Source organism: Mytilus edulis, chromosome 2 (genome assembly GCF_963676685.1).
Source record: "Mytilus edulis chromosome 2, xbMytEdul2.2, whole genome shotgun sequence".
In the NCBI taxonomy this organism is placed as follows: domain Eukaryota; kingdom Metazoa; phylum Mollusca; class Bivalvia; order Mytilida; family Mytilidae; genus Mytilus; species Mytilus edulis.
Genome location: NC_092345.1, coordinates 75,821,695 through 75,845,753, shown reverse-complemented (window position 1 = coordinate 75,845,753; position 24,059 = coordinate 75,821,695). Strand labels below are relative to the sequence as shown.

Genomic DNA, 24,059 nt, shown 5'->3' with positions numbered 1-24,059 from the left:
ATGCCATGTAATAATTTGATATTATCACTTTGCACATAAATAACTGAGTATTTCACATAACAACAAAATAATCTTTTTTTAAATCAGTCACTGAACTATGAACATGAGGTCAAGGACAATAGACATATAAGACAAATGAAAACTCAGTAACATAAGGTTTCTGCATTCAATTTATGAAGCATCCAGGTCTTCTACCTTTTAAAATATATCAAGCTGTCTGCAGTAGCCAGGTTATAATTCCCATTGTCTCACATTCTTCGACTTTTGTTGCAAACAAGACATTCACAAAATCTCTGCTATGTCAGGGGCATAAAAAAAAAACTATCTTCTAAAGATGAGACATTGTAATAAATGTTTCTTTGAACAAGATATTTGAAAAAATGCAACTCTGTGAATTCTGTGTCTACTTATTGTTTACACAATATTTTTCTTTCTTTTTCCTATGTTTGCCTTTTTTTCATATGTGACTTCCCATCTTTTCACTTTATCACTTGTCAGAAAGTAATATATATTCTTTATGCATCCTTCATCGAAAGGATTAAAATCATAGTCGAAATATTTGAGGTACGTGATTCTCTCCCTTGATACCATTTCCCATGTAGTCATTCCTTTTATCATTAAGTAACTATGGAAACAGAATAAACCAATCACACTCATCCCTCCAAACACAAGTACAAACATGTCTATCAACAATACTATATTAGATTTAAACCATTCTTTCCATGTTAACTGGTACTTAAACGATGACCTGCAAATAGAAAAAAAATATGTAAAACCTTTGTCAAGAAGTCTGCAGAACATTTAAAAAAAAATATCCATGAAGATGACATATTGATGAAATCTCTTTTCTAGAGCTTACTAGAGTTAGTGTATGACAATTTAAAAAAGCCTTTTATTTTTATGATGGTCAAAGTCCCATAACATTGGAATGACATATATTTAGCAACTTTTTATAAGGAACAATACAGAAAAACAGACCATAAAAAATAAGAGCGGTTTCTTCTGTCAATCCAAACAACAATTTAAAGTTTTGAGAAAATTAATCTAGCCTCTAGGCATACTTGAGTTAGTGCAAGATATGTGGAAAGTTGCTTTGAACTTTAGTGGATAGTTGTCTTATTGGAAATCAAATTACATCTCCCTATTTCTATTTTAATTCAAACAGTTAAAGCTCCATAACTCTAGAATGACAAAGAACATATACTACAATGTATCTGCTTGTTTACTGTAGACTATAAGCCATTTGCTATCTGGTTGAGGTTGTGATACTATTGACTAATAAAAGTCTCAAAAATATTAATATAAACATAAGGCTATAAATAAAACATATAACCAGATGCTCCGCAGGGCGCAGCTTTATACGACCACAGAGGTTGAACTCTGAACGGTTGGGGCAAGTATGGACACAACATTCAAGCTGGATTCAGCTCTAAATTTGGATTGTGATTAAATAGTTGACACAGCATAGGTTTTGGACACAGAATGAATGTGGTCTAATGAACTTAAAATAATTTTTTTTTGTCTTTGAGCAATCACTATGCTGTTGAATATTAATCCTCTCAAAAAAATGTTTGAAGAAATTTTCTTTTTATTTATGAAATCTGAAATGAGAAAAATTTAACCCCCCCCCACCATTTTTTTTTCACATCCCCCTTTCCCTTTTTTTCAAAACTGATCTCAATTCAAATTTCTAATGGAGTTTGCAACAATAACTACTCATTTAAATACATCATAAAATATTAAAATGTAACAAAAAGTGCTTGTTATCACTGAATGGTAAAGATTGTTTTAATTTATCAGTTGGTAGTAAAAGTGAATATACATTGTGTATTGTATAAAACAATGATTTAAGTTGATTCAACTACTATTCTGGACAAAGAAAGATAACTCCAATCAATTGAAAATTTCTTGCTATTGCGCAATTGAAAATATTTGCTATTGCACAATACTGTGCAATTGAAGATTTCTTGCTATTGCGCAATACTGTGCAATTGAAAATTTCTTGCTATTGCACAATACTGTGCAATTGAAGATTTCTTGCTATTGCTGAATACTGTGCAATTGAAAATTTCTTGCTATTGCACAATACTTAATATAATAATTTTGGATCCGGATTTGAACCAACTTGAAAACTGGGCCCATAATCAAAAATCGAAGTTACAAGTACATGATTAAATTCAGCATATCAAAAAAGCCAAAGAATTCAATTTTTATTAAAATCAAACTTAGTTTAATTTTGGACCCTTTGGTATTTAATGTAGACCAATTTGAAAACGGGACTAAAAATTAAGAATCTACATACACAGTTAGATTTGGCATATCAAAGAACCCCAATTATTCAATTTTTGATGAAATCAAACAAAGTTTAATTTTGGACCCCGATTTGGACCAACTTGAAAACTGGGCCAATAATCAAAAATCTAAGTACATTTTTAGATTCAGCATATCAAAGAACCCCAAGGATTCAATTTTTGTTAAAATCAAACTAAGTTTAATTTTGGACCCCCCTTTGGACCTTAATGTAGACCAATTGGAAAACAGGACCAAAAATTAAGAATCTACATACACAGTTAGATCCGGCATATCAAAGAACCCCAATTATTCAATTTTTGATGAAATCAAACAAAGTTCAATTTTGGACCCTTTGGGCCCCTTATTCCTAAAAGCCTGTTGGGACCAAAACTCCCAAAATTAAAACCAACCTTCTTTTTATGGTCATAAACCTTGTGTTTAAATTTCAAAGATTTCTATTTACTTATACTAAAGTTATGGTGCGAAAACCAAGAATAATGCTTACTTGGGCCCCTTTTTGGCCCCTAATTCCTAAACTGTTCAGACCTCAACTCCCAAAATCAATCCCAACCTTCCTTTTGTGGTCATAAACCTTGTGTTTAAATTTCATTGATTTCTATTTACTTATACTAAAGTTATTGTGCGAAAACCAAGAATAATGCTTATTTGGGCCCTTTTTTGGCCCCTAACTCATAAACTGTTTGAACTAAAACTCCCAAAATCAATCCCAACCTTTCTTTTGTGGTCATAAACCTTGTGTCAAAATTTCATAGATTTCTATTTACTTTAACTAATCATAAATTCACAATTTTCCTCGATTTTTGGTTAAAACCAATGTTTTTAGCTCAAAATGGTGATTTCCGATCGTACGATTTTTCTAGACTTTTCATATATGATTGTGTCATGCTTTGGTATTATAAAACTGTTGAAATCATTTCTGTTGCAATTTGTTTAGATTTATGCAATATTTGCCGTAGACAGACCAGACTATAAAGATATAGTGCGAAAACCAAGAAAATGCTTATTTGGGCCCTTTTTGGCCCCTAATTCCTAAAATTTTTGGACCAAAACTCCCAAAATCAATCCCAACCTTCCTTTTGTGGTTATAAACCTTGTGTTAAAATTTCATAGATTTCTATTCACTTTTACTAAAGTTAGAGTGCGAAAACTAAAAGTATTCGGACGACGCAAGACGACGACGACGCCAACGTGATAGCAATATACGACGAAAAATTAAAATTTTTGCGGTCGTATAAAAAATAATATTTTACTTCTGCTTCATAAGGAACTACTAAAGAAATTCAAAAAGTTTCATTGTTTATAAATGGATAGACATTTCATGATGTTCCAATGAAAATTCATCAAAATATTATAATAAAATTTACAATAATAGAAAACACAAAAAATTGTGAGCAAATTGTACCTTTATGCATCTCTTTTCTTCAGGACGAAACATTTGACCTTTATCTTAAATGACATTTTTACACATTTACATACCATGTTATCAGGAATGTCCAAAGGATAAGTATACAAGTAACTGCTAGAAATAACCAGAAATATTTATGATTCCTTTCTCCAACACAAGTCTCCAGCCATGGACAATGATGATCATATCGTCTGACACATTTCTTACAGTCTTCACAATGCTTACTCCTCATAGGTTGCTAAAATCACCAATAGAAACAATTAGTTTGTAAGATATCGAAATGAGAGGATGTGGTATGATTGCCTATAAGACACATTCCACTGTCCCAGGATATGGGTGGGTTGAGCACTCACAAACATGTCTAAAACTGCCACATTCTACATATGCCTGTCACAAGACATGATCCTTAAATTCTCTGATTGCTGTCTGTCATATTTGTTTTTTTTCGTTTATTGTTTTGTCATTAGTCAAACAGTTGTTTTTTTAATTTGAGGTGTTTTGACATTTTGTCATGCCAGTGCCTTTTATAGCTGGCATATAGTATGGGATTTGCTTATTGATGAAGGCTGTATGGTGACCTATAGTCATGATAGTTGCCTTAATCCATGCCATTTGGACTCTGTTGGATAGTTGTCTCACTGAACATCATACCACATCTCCTTATTTTAAATTGTTAATTCTGGTTTATCATTTTCCCCCAAAATCGTAAATATAACAAATATTCTGAGTCTTATTTTAAAAATTGATTACCATAAAGAATTTATATTTGACAAAACTGTACTAAAATTACTAGAAAAGTCTTCAGTTCATACAAACATTTACTTTTAAATGCCCAGAACATCATTATAGAGCATAAGTATTATTACTGGGAATTTTAACATCATAAACATGCCCAATCATTATTTCACAATCATATGAAGTTTATATAAGATACAAATCACAGCAAAGAAATAATAGACATGAAATTAAAGAAAATTCCTGTTTTATTATCAAGCACTTGTATATGGAATCTAGCTCTTTATACTGTGGATTCATTTATTATTTGTGGATATTAATTTTCATGGATTGTTGAAAACTTGCGTTTTCCAGGATATTTGATTTCGTGGTTTTGCCAAAATTCTGTATACAAAGCCTAGATTGAAAATATGTTATTGGTTGAACATTTGAATTTGTGGTTCACATGTACCCACGAAACCCAAGAAATCTCATATCCAACAAAAACTAATGAATCCACAGTCCATTGATTTAAAATGTTTTACCTCCATTTCACAAAAGTCACAGTATCTGTAAACGCTTTCTTTATCTTTATTCATCATCTGTGCTTCTTCATCTTCTGATGAACTGTCTTCATATGCGATGTTGTTATTTCCTGATTTCTGGAAAGAAACCAAATGTTTGGTACATTTTGTACTTTTATCTTAGGTTTCAGATTCACATACTTCATGTACTTTTATCTTAGGTTTCAGATTCACATACTTCATGTACTTTTATCTTAGGTTTCAGATTCACATACTTCATGTACTTTGATGTCTATTTTAGGTTTCAGATTCACATACTTCATGTACTTTGATGTCTATTTTAGGTTTCAGATTCACATACTTCATGTACTTTGATGTCTATTTTAGGTTTCAGATTCACATACTTCATGTACTTTGATGTCTATTTTAGGTTTCAGATTCACATACTTCATGTACTTTGATGTCTATTTTAGGTTTCAGATTCACATACTTCATGTACTTTGATGTCTATTTTAGGTTTCAGATTTACATACTTCATGTACTTTGATGTCTATTTTAGTAAACTTGTGTTGTCGAAAAAGAGCAGGCTAATGCCGCTACAAGGCAGCACTCGCACCCGCAAAGTGGAAAAGGATTAATATAATTGAAAACTTTGTTTCCCAATCCACTATAAATAAATATGTTTAGATGACACTTGTTGTTTGGTTGCTGTCACAATGACATATACATCAAACTGCATTTGACTCTTAAATAAGTGAGGTCTAGCAATGGAAACATCATTTTTAATAGAAATATTGTTTGGGACTAAAAATTACTAGTGAAATAATTTTGATGTTTTTCATGCAAAAGCAAGAAGGTAAAGATCTAACAATATACAATTATGGCCCGTTGAAGAGGTGAATATCCAAAATTGTCAACACGAGAAGGTTATTTCATTGAGGGCGCAGCCCGAAGTGAAATAACTTTTGAGGGTTGACAATTTTGGATATTCATCGATTCTAAGGGGCAACAATTGTTTTATTATACCGAACTAACAGTGGAAGTGCATTTCGAACACTTACTAGTCTATAGTTTTAACATAACACACAGGCTGACGTTTGAAAATACATTTGTGTTCGATTTTCTTGAATATACAACAAAAGTAGAATCTTTTTGTAAAATATTGATGGCCCTGAAAAGGACCGTTTATAAGAGACATCATCGGCTGCTGCCACTCTCAGCTCTATTTATGTCCAATGCCGTATTTCCTCGTCTCTCGATGGGCTTCCAGTGTAACGTGAACGCTGCCATTTTGTTTATTTACGTTTGTGACGTCATTTTTATGGGAGGTAACTCAAGTACAAATAAACAAACTCAAAAGGTTATTCACCGGTGAATAATAGGGTTATTCACCGCTGGTGTAAATTCTTTAGGGTTATTCGTCCTTCCTTCAATTGAATGAAAATTAACTGAATTATTCCATGTCACGTGATTACGTTTCACCCAATAGAATTGTTTGAAATATACGTAAGGTATAATAATATTATATATCCTAAATATATAACTGCTAATCAATCTTTGATAGTCTTTGTTCAATTTTTTCAGTAAATTTTACACTCAGGCATTGTCAGTCATTAAGACCGTAAAATATTGTTACTTTATTGAATGTTGAATGTCTATTGTTAAAGACAAGAAACTTTTATCTTAATTTTTATTGTTTTGTGTTTTTGTGTGTGGTTGGGTTGCTGTGTCATTGAAGCATTAGTCTACATGTACATAACTTTTTATTCATATAGAACCACTATATAGCCAAAAAAAGACATCAGTGAAAGCTACAAATACTGCTGTTAAAAGTCTTCAAGATAAAGGTTTACTGTAAAAATATATTTAACATAAACTGAACATTATCAATAAAGGATATACTTAATGTATATACATTAGACTTACAGCCATATATATATAAGTATCCAGAAAAGCGTGGTCAAAATTTCCTAGTATACTCCCTTCTTCTTAATACAGCAAGATTACCCTCATTTTCACATTTTACATTATTGAAATCACGTACAAATCTATGTAAAATGAAATCACTGTAACCATTTAATACATGTGTAGCAATGAGTAAATACCTTTTGTTTCTGTACATAACCAGGTTCTACAAAGCATGCTAGATAGTATAATACCAGGGACAGTGTCAGAATCAAAACATAGCCAACACCATAAACTGGATCTTTAAATTCTACCAATGCTTCCTTCAGTCCTACAAAATATTTTTATATAAATTATTAAAATACTGCATTTCTAAAACTTGACTAAATATTCATTTTAAAAATTAAGATAAGTTGAGTGCTATGGAATGAAGGCCATAGAAAATTTTGACATTACATGTATTCCAATCTTCAAATTCTGCAGTCAGCATGTTACAAAACAAATATATACTCAACATAAGATCTGAGCACTTTTACCATGTTTACAGTTCATAGTCCAAGTCTGCTTGTAATCTAATTGCTTGATGTACAATGTAAGAATGTCTTCATTTTCATTTTTCAATCATGTGTTATCAAAATGTAACTAAGGCTTCTTGACATGTTACTTACATGTTGTAGTCTTCTGTGGTCTTTTACACAGAAAACAGATATTGAGTGTAGGATAACATTATACTTTGCTGTACACCTACCAAGTTCTTAAAAATATCATACAAACCAGAATCTATAAAAAGCAATGATATTGGTACACCAAGAACTAATGCTGAGTGGAAAATCCTCACCACACATCCTACACCACAAGAACATCTGCAAGTCATCCTACATACTTTGTATCTGTCCACTCAAATGGTAGAAACAATGATTTGTTAACATACAGCCTCAATGCATGGGGAACTCCAGAAATTATAATAAAAACAAGAATGTGTCCCCAGTACACGGATGCCCCACTCGCACTATCATTTTCTATGTTCAGTGGACCATGAAATTGGGGTCAGAACTCTAATTTGACATTAAAATTAGAAAGATCATATAATAAGGAACATATATACTAAGTTTCAAGTTGATTGGACTTCAACTTCATCAAAAACTACCTCGACCAAAAACTTTAACCTGAAGCCGGACGAACGAACGGACGGACGGACGAACGAACGAAGCCACAGACCAGAAAACATAATGCCCCTCTACTATCGTAGGTGGGGCATAATTATATATATACAACAATGTAGATAAAAGTGTTATTACATGTACTACTCCATACTCGTATGAATATGTGCTTGACAGCAAAAGAACAATGGTTGTTGTCTGCATGCAATTAGTTTCCTTATGTTACAATATGGTGGCCATATTCTGGTATATTGGAATTTAAATAAAAAGACAAATCTTTCGATTCTGTGTTTATTTTTATAGATGTACAATGTTTTCTTATCTTTTATAGGTCCAGAAATTTTATTTCCAGTCAATACTTAATCCTAGAAAAAAGGGTTAAAACTTAACCTCCACTTTGGACCCAAGATTCTGTAATACATGTATAGATTACTGAAACTTCCCACATGCTTAACTTTGATTCATATATTTAATTAACTATTAACACAGAGATATGTACATGTCTTGCCTATTTGTTATTTTGACAATGCAAATGTTGAAATTGAAATAGAAATCCTTTAATATGTAAGTTATGCAAATATTCAAAGAACTATGACTGAATTTAAAGGTACAGGGCTAAACAATCTCCAAGGAAATGAGATGTGCCAATGCTAATACAACTGCATACCAAATACCACTGAAAGCATGATAAGTCGTTCTCTTTAATACCGCAGTCCCACTAGGCCACAATCGCACTACGATCTGTAAAAAAAATACAAATTTTGATGATCGTAGTACGATCGTATCACTGTCGTGGTGAGGTCTTCAAGATTGTGATGAGCGTGGCCAACTTTGAAAAGGTTCAAAACAATCGTGGTGCGGTCGTGGCGAAATCAGGTCGTAGTAGAAGCGTAGTGAGGGTGCACTAAGATCGTAGTAAGATCGCTAAGGTAGCGAGAGCGTATTAAAAGCGTGATTCTATTCAGAGAGACTGCGCTACGATCTCACAGCGACGTTATTACGACCTCACTACGACCATCACGTTCTTACTGCGACCCAACTACACTTCCACTACGACTATACCAGGCTGTTCACAACCATAAAATAAGTATGATTCTAGCACGCCCTTGCCGTCCTCATCACGCTCTTCTTACGACCTGACTACGTTTATACTACGACCACCATTCTCATTTTCATATAAAATCTATATATTAAATCTCTCCAGGTTTTGTTTGTTTGTATGTAATTAGGACTTCTTGTCCATTTTCTCTAATGGCTCAACCAAGCTTCTCAATTTTATATAGATAAGATTGTTGGTTTTCCCGTTTGAATTGTTTTACACTAGTAACTTTTGGGGCCCTTTATAGCTTACTGTTTCGGTGTGAGCCAAGGCTTCGTGTCGAAGGCCGTACCTTGGCCTATAATGGTTTACTTTTATAAATTGTTACTTGGATGGAGAGTTGTCTCATTGGCACTCATACCACATCTTCCTCTATCTATTGACACATCTATGTCATCTCTGCTATCGTTCACTGACATATCGTCATTTGAGCTTCATGGACCAGCAAAAGGTTGAAATTTAGGTTTGATTGGTCGGTCCGACATCTCTGCTTGATCAGGATTCGTTACTATCAGAGCTCCCTCTGCCTCTACATCAACCCCTACCACCACGCCCACGTGTTCTAGTAGATTCTGGTGGCATGACTGTATTGTTTCAGAGAAATCAGAAATAGAAGGAATGGTATGGAACACGATATTGACGTTATTGCTGAGAATGTAGTAAGATCGCGGTATGAACATAGTATGGTCGTGGTAAGAACGTGCTATAATCGCAGTAGAAGCGTTGTAAGATCGTGTTGCTATCGGATAACTCGTGTTATAGTCGTAGTGAGAACGTGATGAGCGTAGGAAGATCTTGACAAGCGTAGTGAGGTCGCAGAATAAGCCCGGTGAGAACGTGGTATAATCGTAGCGGAATCGTTGTAAAGCATATTGAGGACGTAGTTGCATCGTGAAAGCAACGAAAATTTACATTTTCATGCCGCTCATACCGCGACCTCACCACGATCTGAATTTATTTTTGATCGCGGTGAGCGTGGTCTAGTAGGACTGGGGCTTAAACAAACTTAATTATATAAACACAAACATTAACTTGTAAACTATGAAAAAGTCAATAAACCATAATGAGGTCTTGGGTTAATCACCGTTACATAATCTTGATGGAAATATAACTTGCGAATGCCAATATATTTGCATCCCAAATATCATTGACTTAACATTAATGGTTAATCTTAAACTGACCTTGATCACAAAAAACAATTCATGCAAACTAAGCAAAAGTTTCAAAGTCAATAGACCATGACTGAGGGGTTCAGGCCAAATAATCTCCATGAAAATGTGATATGTGGGTTCGTAGCCTAGTGGTTAAGACCATTGGCTACAGTGCTGAAGGTCCCTGGTTCGATCCTGACTTGGGGTGCTGGAATTTCAGTACTTTTAGTAGGGTGATCTCACCCTCCCACACACATCTCTGGTCATGCTGGTACCTTGACGGGAGATAAAACTAGAACATGTAGAATGTGTACTTTGGGGGCCTCGGTTGGTCAAAGTGGTTCCCGACTTTTACCTGGAGATCAATCTATAGATATCTCTTCAGTTTGTCTGTTCCAGCCTAGAAGCCGGGTGGTTTTCTCCGAGTTCTTAGGCTTGTTCCACCATAATAACAGACTTCCCTGTGTCTCCTAACACTCCCTCTGTGTTGGGTTGGGCATTGTCCTGGTGGTGGGTTGTATATAATGATATACATGTAAGTTAGTGACAAATCTCCATTAATCCTGATAGGAAGTGTACATGTATTCCACTGTATCCTCCACAGGCACTTGTTTCTATCCATTGGACATGTTGGAAGGTCGACTATCCATATATTAAAATAAAAGCTTCTATTTATATGGATAGTCGACCTTCCAATGGATAGAAACAAGTGCCTGTGGTATCCTCACAGCAATCGAGGGGTGATCCGTTCAGGGAGGGATCTTCGTACATACATACAATGTACACATGCTAGTGCTTAATTATACAACTGCATATCACTGACCTACCACTAGTGGTTCATCGAACATAGGACATTCAGAAATGTTTTTATCTGTCTTAACCACTAGATTACCAACACACATAGATTGGCAGATACTAGAAAATACAGATACTGAAGGTACTGTAAGAAGTATTATGTAGATTTTAAATTTAAAGATGTCAAAAAGCTGAAAGTCGATATCCAAATTTGAAGAGGTCACCAGGGGATTCATTGAATAAATAAACAAAAATATTCGAGGGTCTGATCTTACCCATTTATTGTATACTCTTTAAAAGGTAAATAATTATGTGTGTGTCAGTTTTGAGTTGATCTACATTTTCAATCCGGAAGTAAACAATTAAAATAAACATTTGTCTAAATTAATGATTACTAGTCCGATATTGTTATTTTGGGTCTTCCTATTTAGTCCTCCTAAATTCTTGTGTGGTTTATTTTCACTGGAATTTCTTATTATAATTTGTCTGAAAAGTGTGGCCCTTATGATTTTTATAGTCATTATTTTTTAATAAACAAAATAACTTTTTTTTAGCTGTAGAACCTGTTTTAGTCCCACCTAAAAACAAGTGAGTTTTGGTTTCACTTTGATCACTAAAATGATGGGAAGCCAAATGCAGAAGGAAGAATTTCCGCTAACCGAAGTACCCAAGGAAATTTTTGAAAATATTCTGTCGTTTCTTCCTGGAAAAGATCTGCTCCTTGTGTGCAGTAGGGTAAACAAAGAGTGGAAAACTGTCATTGAATCTCAGAGTCTGTGGCACTTAAAATGCCAGAGATTGCAGATACTGTTTGCAGATCTCCTCCATAATCATGATGGACCATTTGACTTCAAACAGTATTATTTTAAAAATCCTTATACCAGAAATCTGTTGAAGAACTCAAAAGCTTTAGGTATAAATCATGAAAAAATTTAAGATATATATATAAAATACAGGGGGAGCTACAATGTAGGGTTGGGATCTCAAAAACATGTTTAACCCGACACATTTTTGCCCCAAGGCAGGAGCCTCTGGCCTTTGTTAGTCTTGTATGATTTTTAATTTCAGTTTCTTTAATATAGAATAGAATAGAATATTTTTATTTACCAAATTAGGGCCCCAGGAGGGCATATGATACAGACAATATTATTATAAACAATAACATATGCAATACACACACAGTAAAGATATGTAACAAGTGTTATAAAAATAATAATAAAATAAAATAATATAACACAGAAAATACACTCAACGAAATAGTAGCAATGTATTATTATTCAATGAATACTATGTTGAAAATGACTCAAGTGCACCCGGTAAGTGTATCTTCACTTTGAGAAGACAAACATGAGGCATTAGTAGTTTGTGCGGAGAAATGTCAATATATAAAAATACAAAAAAATACAAAAAGAACCCAATAAAAAACAAAGCAATTAAGCACTCCCACATTTGACTATGAGGTATACTGCAAATAACAAAGTTTATTTAATAAAGGATATTTAATATGACTTATCTGCAGAAAGCACCAAGAGTCGGTGCTTAAAGGGGAGTCCCTACTTGTACTTAATGCAGATGAGTCAAGCTCCTTAATTATTGAAAATATATTTTTAAAACATATTTCTAAGATTATAGATTCTGTGTCCAGCCAGCAAAGATCATCAAGGGACGGTGCCAAAGAATTTGAAATTCTTCTTATGATCTGTGCAGGCTTAACAGGGTATCCAAATTCATATTAAAGAGTTATAATGAATTAGTTATTGCAGATTAAGTTGTACTTTAATTCTTAAGTATCTTCTATATATTTGTAAAATGCAAATAGTACATAAGGATCCTCATTATTCATTATCCAAATTAATTTGTTATCAATATTTAAATTTTGAAAGTTTGGACATGATTTTAATATATTTTGCATCATTTCCTCTCTTTTTAATAAATGAGTGTCACATTTAAATAAAAAATGAACTTCATCCTCAACCTCACCTGAGGTGCACCTGAGACAAATTCGGTTTTGTCGAAGAGTACCCTGGTATCTACCAGATTCAATTTGCAATTTGTGAGCAGATATTCTTAATCTAGTAATACATTGCCTTTGCTCAAAATGTCGAATTATTGACAAATAATTTTCAAAACCATAGTTGCACTTGAATGTTACATAAGTTCGTAGTTTACCATCTTTATGTTTGTCTAGCTGTTTTTTCCACAATGCAGTATAGTATCCCTTAACTATCTGACCACAGTGTAGTTTAAATGTTGAGTATTTTTCAAGAATATGTTTTTCTATGCCTGAAATTTTTTCCCTTAAAATATTAATTGATCCATACCAAGAGGTTTTTTTTTGTTTCAAATAGCTTTTTAGAACAATTATATGCAGCTTTTAACAAGGGAAATGATGAGCCAATATTTTCTAAACGATGCCAATATCCTAAAACATGTTTGACTATATCATAGTGAAGTGGCCTAATTCAGACAAAACTGCAAAGTTTGTACTCTTCCTATTAACGCCTAAAATATATTTGCAGAATTTAATATGAAGTTTTTCACAAAGTATCCTTGAGTAAATTGTATCCACTGTTATGTTTTCTTTTTTTAAACGTGCAGTAAAGGGATTGAAATATCCCCAAATTTCACACCCATATAAAAGTATAGGCTTTATTGTATGGTCAAAAACATGAATTGCATTTTTAACAGTAGGATTATGCACTAAAAAATCATTACATAGTTTGAAGTATGCTTTTAAGGCTCTTTGGTAGAAATCATTCTGAGCATATGAAAAAGAACATGATGCATTAAATTGGATACCCAAATATTTATAATTAGATACACACTCCACAGCTCATCTTTGTTGAAAATAAATTTTTGAGAGATATGTCTGCCTGCCTTGTTGAATATCAACACCTTAGTTTTTTTAGTATTTATATCTAAGCACCAGTCATTGCAAAAATTATGAAGTTCATTTAATTTCTCTTGTAGTCCTTCAGCTGAGTTAGATAAAATTACAATGTCATCAGCATACATAAGGCAATGAATGAGTTTGCCATCCAGCATAATTGGATCTCTGGTTCGTGTAAAATAGTCTGGAAGGCTATTTATAAATATTTTAAACAAGTTAGGACTCAAGTTATCTCCTTGTTTAACACCAAGCTTTGTTTGAAAGAATTCAGTTATTTTATCATGTATTTTTATACAAGATCTAGTTTCAAGATACATATTCTTTATAACGCTATAAAACCTTGAACTAACCCCAATCTCTAACAGCTTAATTCTAATTCCTGTATGTATTACTTTATCAAAAGCTTTATGAAAATCAACAAAGCAAGCAAACACTCTCCCATCCTTAGTATTACAGTATTTATCAAAAATACATTTTAAAACAAACATATGGTCAGATGTTCTTGCCTTTCTTGTGAAACCTATTTGACAATCATTAATTACATTATTTTCTTCTAAAAAACTATCCAACCTTATATTAAGTATACTGTTAAAAAGCTTACCAATTGCATTAGTGATTGTTAGTCCTCTATAATTATTTGGGTCAGTGACTTCACCTGACTTATGTAATACTGTAATATAACCTTCGGTCCAATTTCTTGGGTATAAACCATGAGACAGACAAGAATTAAATATTTTTGAAAGAGACGATAGTAAAACATTTTGACTGTGTAACCATATTGTTTGAAATGTTATCCAAGCCTGGTGATTTGTTACAACATAGTTTAGAAATGGCAAAAGAAATTTCTTTCTCTGTTATAAGTTTATCAAGATTATTAAAACAAACATTTTTTTCAAGATTATCTAGCTTTTTTTCCAACTTAGCCACTCTTTCTTTGAATGACTCATGTAATTGATATAATCCATTGAAATGTGAAACCCACACAGATGGTGCCACAGCAGAACTATGGTCCTTATTATCATTATTTTTTAAATCATTAATTAACTTCCAATAAGATTTAGGATTATCATCATGTAGATTCTGTAACTGCTCAACAAGTGATTTTTTATATTCTTTATACTTAAATTTTCTAAGTTTAGAATATTGCTTATTAAGCTTATAATAGTGACCTCTCACTAATGGGTCATAAGGAAATTTTGAATATATTTTACCGTAACTTATTAATTTGTTTCGAAGATGGTACAAATCTCCATCAAACCATTTTTTTGTCTTTATTTTCGTATTTCTTAGTTTATTTCTTTTTAAAGAATTAGTAGCAGCAGACAGGAAAATATGTGATAATTCTGCTGCAGCCTCATCGACAGAGGATTGAGACTCTTTGATTATACTTTTATTAAATGTATCAATTTGTGTTTGTATATCTGGTAATAATAGAGCTGTCTGAAAGTTTGTAGGTGATTCATCTGACCATATGAAATTTGGAGATTTATCAAACATATTAATATTACAATCATTATCATCAACAGTAAATTTACTTGACATTTCCCATTCCAGTATACAATGACAATCTGAATATATTTCGAAGTTCACAGTTTGAAGTTTAATATAGTTCAGTATGGTGTTCATAATATCATAATACATATTTTTTATTAGGGGCAAGCTGAAGTACGCCTCAGGGTCTGGAATTTTCTTGCTGTATTGAAGACCTGTTGGTGGCCTTTGGCTGTTTTTCTGCTCTTTGGTCAGGTTTATGACCCTTTGACACACAGTGGCGGATTCAGAGGGGGGCATAGAGGGTCGGCCCCCCCTTTGCTTGGACCTTTTTTTTCTTTTTTTTTTTGTTAAATGATTAATCAGACTAGACTTCGTGAACCTTACAATTTCCTGTGTACTTAATTTTTATGCGACAATTCATTATTCATAAAGATAATTTTTGCTGGTATTTTCTGACTGTCAAAAGTAAAATCACAACTGAAAATACTGAACTCCGAGGAAAATTCAAAATGGAATGGCAAAATCAAATGACAGAACACATCAAACGAATGGACAAAAACTGTAATTTTCCTGATTTGGTACAGGCATTTTCAACAAATGTAGAAAACGGTGGATTGAATCTGGTTTTATAGCGCTTAACCTCTCTTTTGCATGACAGTCACATCAAATGCATGTGATTCGCTATGGTTGAGTTGACCAGTTTGTCTAAAAAACGTAACTCCGTAATTTTGAAATTCAAATTACAGTTACACATTGCATAGGCTGAGCATGACAATCATGACACCTTCAAAGCGAAACAGATTGAGCAAGAACGTGTTGACTTCTATTTCACAATTCCACAAAACAGAAAGTTATACTCTATTAGGCTCTAATGAAGAAAACAAATTCCACAGCAATATTATTTACCGAAATTATGTTTAACCTCAAACGCCCTAGTCTATTTTAAAATAACATAGTGATAATGATCCCCAGTAAGTATAAGCATTAGATAGATTTTAAGTTTAAGGTACGAACCATTTGTTTGAGGAGGCAGTCAGAGATAATTGATAGAAAAAATCTGAATGATTTTTGCCTTAAACAAAAAATATGGCCGTATCTGGATTGAAAACAGTAATCTTGTCCACTTTTTGCTATTAGAAACGAAAATTTCCAACAGAATTATAAAGCATTAACTGAACATGATGAATAAAAAACGGGTCCTTTTTGGGGTCGGGGGTTTCCATGTCTGACTGCAATGTTATTTGGCCGATCTGATATAATGAATACTTTTTTCAAGACCAGACTGAAACCTGTCTGCTGGGTGTGTCCTTTATGTCTCCATTTGTTGACTGTCGTTTATAAATTCGTTGCCATTTCAGACTCATTCGTAGCCTTTGATTAATTTGGAACCCCTCACTTCCCTTAATATTGTTGGGTTAAACATATCAACAAAACATTTGGATAAAAAAAAGCTTGTTTGTTTTTTTCAACTCGTGTCGGTCGTATTGTAAATTTCATCGAATAGCCCGGCGTATATCTTCTTACAACAAGAAAACTGTAAGGTTATGCCAACTTAACATACAACAAACAAGAATTATTTACTGACACATCAAATATATATATCAGTACATAGCTTTGAACCCATACTATAATCTTATGATAGACAATTGATAGAGATAATACAGCATCAAAAATGTCCAACCCTTACACTTGACAGCAACTATAAAATATGCATGCCCAAGTCAGGAACCGTTTAAAAAGTGCATTTTTTGCTAAGTTATTTTATGTTTTTTAGCCCAAAAATGTTCGCCTTGCTCCGCTCTCCAATATTTAAAAACTTCACCCCCCCCCCCCCCCCCCCCCCCCCCCCCCCCCCCTTTCCAAAATCCTGGATCCGCCCCTGACACATACCCTATTTCCATTCTCAATTTTAGAATATATATTATATAAGAATGGTGTGTGTTCCCATTACAATCCTACATTAGCTGCAGTGGCGTTCCAGCTATTTTCATGTGGGAAAAAGGGGTGGGGGGAGTGCAACTGACTGTGTAAGAGGGATAACTCTAAAAAATGCTTGATCTTGTACATGAATTGTCATTCCATAAAATTCATACTCAAATATATTAACACAGATTAGGTTACTGTCGAAAAATTATATAATGTGGAGTCAAAAGATGGTACATGTATTATGAAAAAGGTCTTTGGACTCCAAATACATGAAATAAGATATTTTTTTTCTCTGTAAAATATTACACAAATTCACACTCATATAACACTTAAAACAAAAACTTATATCATCTAACATCATGTGCATTTACTTGCAGAAGGAGTGAAGCACTGGTCGCTGACACCTCTTGGTGATTACTATCGTAATGAGACAATGTTTATAAAAGAAGATCAACCACATGGTTCCGATCCGTTAAACAAGTTTATAGGAAAGAATTTTGGTAAGTTCAGGGTTAATTATATTATTTTTACCAGCATTTATTGACAGTTTTACTGGAAGATTTTAGAACATGTTCATGTTAGAGTTTCCCATTTTCATCAATTTGAGAATATAAAAATAAGGAGATGTGGTATGATAGCTAATTAGACAAATTTCCACCAGGACAGGATTTTTTTTTTTGCTGTTTATTTAAGCTCTTATGATATATATCATTTTCCATTTTCTTCAACTTGAACTCGACTTTAATTTAATCACATGATTTCGTAATGTTGTTGTTTATCAGCTGTTTGGTGAGCATTTACCCTACAATATGTAGTTACAATATGTGTGTGGTGAGATAAACAGTCTACCATGCCTTTATAAAATGATTTCTTTATTTCCAGGAGACATACAGAATTGGGTGACATCCTACATATACTCTTCTAGAGAACAGATGATTGATCTAATTGCTGAAGGTTGTCATAGCCATATTTTGGACCATGTTAGACCACCTATTGTCATCTCAGAATGGTAGAGTCTTTTACACCTCTAATTATCAATTCATATTTTCTTTTAATGGTTCACAAGTCTGAAAAGGTTGTTCAATGCTTTCAATTGAAAGGATAGACTTGTTACATGACACATCAAAATACACACAGAAAATTCCAGCATCACTTACATTGTAAAAGTCTGTCAATAGCATCTGTTACATTGGTTCTACAGTCAACATCACTGCTGGACTAGAAATTGTCGTGGGGCAAACATCATGCACACTATGATGGAATTAAATATTATTAAAAGCCTTCTTTGTTTGTATGTATTTGACAATAAAAAGTTAACCATGGACTGAAATTTCATATAATTAATATGTGTTCTATCATGTGGAACATCACAATTATTTTTTCATGGTTGTGGGATTAATTCAACTACCTGAAGAATTTTTATGATTAGCCTTTTGGTAACAAATTGTTTTTCTTTTATTAATCATATTAAAGTACTTTTTTAACATCAAAAACTGCAATGCACCTTGTACAACAGTAATATTTTTTGACTTTTGATGTTCCCCTAGAGCCTACCTAAATTTCCTTCAGAAAAAAACCATCTTTAAACTAATTATATGTGTGTGGTAAATTTAATTACCATGTGTGTCCTTGTCATGCAGCAACATTTTGTATGCAATACTTTTTTCTGAGAAAATCATAGCAAGTCTTAATTTTAAAACTTCATTCTTATTTCAGGTATGCAGCAAGGTTTGACTGTGGATCAGAATTTGATATGGAAGTAAAAATGTATGCTGAAAACAAGGAAGAATTATTAGATAGTCATCAATTCAACTGCAATTTAAATGCTGGAAGACAATGGTTTCAGGTTTGTCCAAACAATCTTATCATGTTTATTTTTCACCATCACCTTTACAAGAAAAAATGGAAAAGCAACAAATGAACATTAGTTATTTAACACCTGTGAAATTCAAACAAAATACCATATTGTTGTGAAAACCATTCTGATGAATAAGCAGAATGTAGATAGACTCTTTTATTTCTGAAAGAGAGTTTTTAAGATGCAATTATACCTATCTGAAGTATAGGACATGCTCTCTCTCGACTCAACCCACTAGGGAAGACAACTTTATCATAATAAAACTAGGGTGTTGCTTGCCAGATATAGATTAACAGGTAACGGGAATGAGCAATCATAGAGATTTATTATGAAACTCTGCATTAAAGTAGAACATAAGTAACTGCAGTTATATATACAAAAAAACTAAGCTCATATGGAATGTTTTCCGGTATAGAATAAGATATCTATAAAATAAATGTACAAATATTAAAGGATGCACATGAATATTACAAATTATTTAACTTTTAGTTCTCAAAAGCTTGCCTTATGAATCATGTCCTCTTGCTCATTAAAAAAAACCTGATCAAAGATTATAATTTGTACATTATACACAAGTCTGTCTAAGACTCATCAGCTGCACATAAATCTAACAGATGTTAGGTCAAGAAAGAGTTTTTATTTATATATGTTATGATGAGAGATTAAACATATTGTAAATAGTCCAATACAACTGGATGCTTTCTTTGATTTGAATGAGCTATTAATACATTAGTTTTGATCCTATGCTTATATTATTTCAGATCAGACATGTTTTTAATGCTTACCCACCAGGTGTTCGATATATCCACTATCGCCATGCAGGGAAAGACAGGAAATTTTGGGCTGGACATTATGGTGTCAAGATGGCTCTACCTACAGTGCAATTTGAAATGAATAATCTGTGATAGACAAGATGAATTGTTTTAACTTTATATTACTTCCCATGTACAATAATGTTTATATCAGTTCAAATTTTGCAATACATCTAATTCTATTTATGTTATTCTTAAAACTATAAGTTATTTAAATGTTCTCAAAGAGAAGTATTGTACTTATGAAATGCACATATAGTTGGATAACTTAGTATTGATGACAGAGCCTTGATACTTTCTTTTTAATTTATTCACAACTTTTACAAACTTAGGACTGTATGTAGACCTGTATATACTTTTGGTCATGTTTTTTGGGGTTGCTGTCTTATTGATGTTAGCCCCAAATCTCCATTATTCATATTGAATAAAACAAAATAATGAAAAAAGTATAGACCTATTTACAAAAATAAAAATGTTAAAACAATACCAACAAAAGAATAACATTAGAGATGTACAAGTCATTATGACATACAGCATATCAAAGGTTATATTAACTGACTTTTTAACCAGATTTTGAATGAAAAGTAAAATCACAAAAATACTGAACTTAGAGGAAAATCAATTCAGAAAGTCCATAAATCACATGGCAAAATCAAATAACAGAATGAAAGATTGTTATATAAGCCAAACAAGAAGCTGCCATTATTTTCTGTTCAATAATTAATGAATTATTCATCCAATTCTTTTCAATTTTATTCTGTTGATACTGATGACAAAATGGAGGTGAAGTTTTATAATGACCAATTACCTTTTTTACTATTTAGGAGTTATGGTTCTTAAATGAGGTATATGTGATTTCGACAGATTTTAAATTTACTAATGATGATTGAGAGTTATGTCCTTTATTTTCTTCAATTACTTTTTTTATGGTTTCCAGATGATAGCAAATGTTCCATCTGACAGAATTTGTTTGAATATAGAAGCCAATGTGATAGACTATAATATTCATGTCTAATTCAATGTTGACAGTTGAAATTAAGGGTATCTGTGTCACCTTATTATAGTATTAATTAATGTATATAGCTTTTGTAATTTATTATGTTGTTTAAGTTTTTCTTTTTTTGTACTACAACGTTACTCAATGTTTTGTGAAGCTTGTTTATCTTTTCTAAACAAAATCATATGTTATTGTCACCAGTTCTTCTCAGGAAATCATTGCTTAAATGCTATATACAGCTCGTATGCCAGTAACTGCTAGTAGTCTTTTGTTAGTTTATGTATCATTATCATTTTGCTTAGTTTATATTTCTGTTGCTTATTCTGAGATCAGACTCCGACTTCCTTTAAATTGAGTTTTACTGTACATATTGCCTTGTGTTTGTGTATTCTACATTGGCTAGAGGTATACATGGTATAGGGGGAGGATTGATCTCACAAAACATGTTTAACACTGTCACATTTTTGCACTTGTCTCAAGTCAGGAGTCTGGCCTGTATTAGTCTTGTATGTTCTTTTTTAACTTTCATTTATATGTTTTGGAGTTTAGTGTGATGTCAATTTTCACTGAACTAGTTCACATTTTTTGTTAGGGGTTCAGTTGAAGCCCGCCTCCAGTTGCTGGATTTTTTTACTGAGTTGAAGACCCATTGGTGGCCTAGGGCTGTTTTTGGGTAAAGATTACAATGCAATCAAAACCCTATGTTACTGACTTGATATCTAAATCTTCCACTTATCACTACCTTTTTGATACACAAAATATAGTGCATTGATCATAACATTCTATACATCCTATCCATGAAAATTCCAGAATTTTATCATTGTAATATATGATCAGATATTCAAGTCACAAAACTATGTTACATCTGTCTAGAAAATTACATAATTTTTGCAAGGTGCAGGAATCTATTATCTGTTCTAAAAATATAAATGATGTCATTATTAAAGTCATCTTCAAAAATTGGAGTTATCTCCCATTGTCCAGATTTGTAGTTGAATCAACTACAAGCAATGCTTTATTGACTGCAATATTTAATTTTACTTCCCCTGATGAATTAACACAATCTTTACCCTTTTGTGCTTACACGCACTTTGATTTGCTCTTTGGTTGGGTTGTCTAATGACACATTTCTGATTTCCCATTTCCATTCTCATATTTATTGTTTATGCATAATACTTTTGTTCAGTTAAGTTTACTTTGTAGATTGTTTTTGATGTCTGAGACTAGGATAGTTATTGATGATTTAAGTTATGAATTTTACTGTTGATTTTTTTATAAAAAATTATCAATGCTTATTATAAAATGTTATGATACAGTTATTAATTATTTTTTTAAGATAAATAATAATATTATTTGAAAATTATTATTATAGACCTAATCTCAGAGGCACAATTGATATTCAAAATTAAGTATGTTTTTACCTTAACAAATACATCAACAAATTTCTTTTACATACTGATCCAATAACATTAACAGCAACACTTTTGCTTCAAATAAGAGTTGTGTAATGAGCATGTACCCATGTCAATTATAAAAAAAGAAAAAAATGTAAAATGTCCCTTTTAATTTTGAGATGCTGTACTTATGAACACAAAGGGATCTTTGTTCTGTGATTTTATTTGTAAATAAACAACAAACATATTTGTGCATATTTTCCCTTGTTATTTGTATACAGTAATGTTATTTTCTACATATATGTTATCCTTACTCTCACTTTTTTCAGAATGGCAAAAAATATTCCAAAGATAAAACTAGTTGTCAAATGTCCCTTATATTCTAAAATGATATAAGTTTGTAGTGTATAAATGAATTATTTATATAAAAAATGTATAAATCTTATTTAAGATGTCACAAGTAAACCAGACAGATATTTAAACTGGTTAATATGTGTACAACCCCACAAAGTAAATTTTGCTAATAATAAAGCAAACAAAAAGAATATTGTGACTTAATTTATTATGCCTGATATTGACTACTAACCCTTTGTTTATTGTTACAGAATTATTGTACAGTATGTATATTTTTTTAAAGGAGGTTAATCTTATAAGAGTATATTATATATTGTTTACTGATACTTATAGTTTTTCAACCAAACTGATCATATGACAGTTATCCTATCTGTTCATTCCACAATCTCTTTTTTACTTATTTGACAAAATGCAATGACATTTCAAAGAAGAATACAACATTGTCCAGAAAAAACCCCAGTATTAAATGCTCATTTAATAGTTTCACTGATAATGTATTGCCTTCTTTGTTAGAGTACATGTACGTACTAACCACAGGCACTTGTCTCAGAAAAAAAATTTCCTATATACCTTAATATAACACAAGGTACTTAACTAAATTTTTTGAAAAATGACAACCAGTCCCGAATTCCCGTTATTTTTCGATTTCTCGGTTGTCAAACCTACTTAAACTTAATATGCCGTAAATCTAAATTGATTTATCTACACAATGGTATATGACACGACTATCATTGTTGTCGGGATCATTAGTAGCAGGTCTCAGAAGTCGGTCAACGGGATTTTATTTGCATTCGTCTCAAATTTTGGCAACACCCAGCCCGCAGTGATTGAATTATTATAAAAATTATTAAAATAAAAACTGTCAGCTTCCCTCTGACTATAAATAATTATCTTTATTGTAAATTCTTTGCAGATTATGTGAAACAAACCCAAATAAGTGTTTTTTGAGGTCTGTCGAATGTGTCAGGAGTTTCTAATTTTAGAACTCAGATTTTCCCATTTTATTGACATCATTCAGACTCTCTCTGGACTTTACATAAGATATTGAGATAACTCCAAAAGGTTTGAAAAGCGAGAAATTTTGAAGTATCATGGAACTGAATGAAAAGATGTATTTAGCTAATAATGCTATTTGTTCATAGTATGTATATTTCTAATAACATTTTGATATCATTTTGAGTAGGGAAAACAAAACAAAAACATATGTCAATCCTTATTTGAATGGTAAATTGACATTTTTAAAATCCTAAACTTGCAGAACCCCTTGT

The 24,059-nt window shown here is 32.3% G+C and overlaps 2 protein-coding genes across 3 annotated transcripts; one reads left to right on the top strand and one right to left on the bottom strand.

The window, feature by feature from the left end:
* Positions 1-326: 326 nt before the first annotated feature.
* Positions 327-11,425, bottom strand: LOC139512957 (palmitoyltransferase ZDHHC12-B-like). Of its 2 annotated transcripts, none has more exons than XM_071300956.1 (6): positions 11,345-11,425; positions 7,636-7,816; positions 7,062-7,192; positions 4,978-5,094; positions 3,790-3,956; positions 327-748 (listed from the first exon to the last, which is right to left on the bottom strand). In XM_071300956.1, the coding sequence occupies exons 2-6, from the start codon at positions 7,733-7,735 to the stop codon at positions 415-417; spliced, it is 849 nt and encodes a 282-aa protein (XP_071157057.1). In that variant the 5' UTR covers positions 7,736-7,816; positions 11,345-11,425; the 3' UTR covers positions 327-414. The 2 variants fall into 2 exon arrangements, with proteins under 2 accessions (XP_071157057.1, XP_071157058.1); XM_071300957.1 differs by having other exon boundaries at positions 7,636-7,812; positions 11,341-11,419.
* A 195-nt stretch (positions 11,426-11,620) lies between these two features.
* Positions 11,621-22,982, top strand: LOC139512956 (F-box only protein 44-like). Its single transcript, XM_071300955.1, has 6 exons — positions 11,621-11,979; positions 17,754-17,876; positions 18,259-18,385; positions 19,093-19,222; positions 19,996-20,630; positions 20,718-22,982. Exons 1-5 carry the CDS (start codon positions 11,685-11,687, stop codon positions 20,137-20,139), a joined length of 819 nt encoding a protein of 272 aa, XP_071157056.1. The 5' UTR covers positions 11,621-11,684; the 3' UTR covers positions 20,140-20,630; positions 20,718-22,982.
* Positions 22,983-24,059: the final 1,077 nt, after the last annotated feature.

What these genes read in the sequence shown, in the direction of transcription:
- LOC139512957 (XM_071300956.1), bottom strand. Translation starts at nt 7,735, where the DNA reads ATGACTTGCAGATGTTCTTGTGGTGTAGGATGTGTGGTGAGGATTTTC. An exon ending in GTGACTTTTGTGAAATGGAG is followed by an intron (nt 3,957 to 4,977) that starts GTAAAACATTTT and finishes TGGTGATTTTAG; the next exon opens with CAACCTATGAGGAGTAAGCA. An exon ending in TGGACATTCCTGATAACATG is followed by an intron (nt 749 to 3,789) that starts GTATGTAAATGT and finishes TTCTATTTGCAG; the next exon opens with GTCATCGTTTAAGTACCAGT.
- LOC139512956 (XM_071300955.1), top strand. Translation starts at nt 11,685, where the DNA reads ATGATGGGAAGCCAAATGCAGAAGGAAGAATTTCCGCTAACCGAAGTA. An exon ending in GAAGAACTCAAAAGCTTTAG is followed by an intron (nt 11,980 to 17,753) that starts GTATAAATCATG and finishes ATTTACTTGCAG; the next exon opens with AAGGAGTGAAGCACTGGTCG. An exon ending in CTGGAAGACAATGGTTTCAG is followed by an intron (nt 19,223 to 19,995) that starts GTTTGTCCAAAC and finishes ATATTATTTCAG; the next exon opens with ATCAGACATGTTTTTAATGC.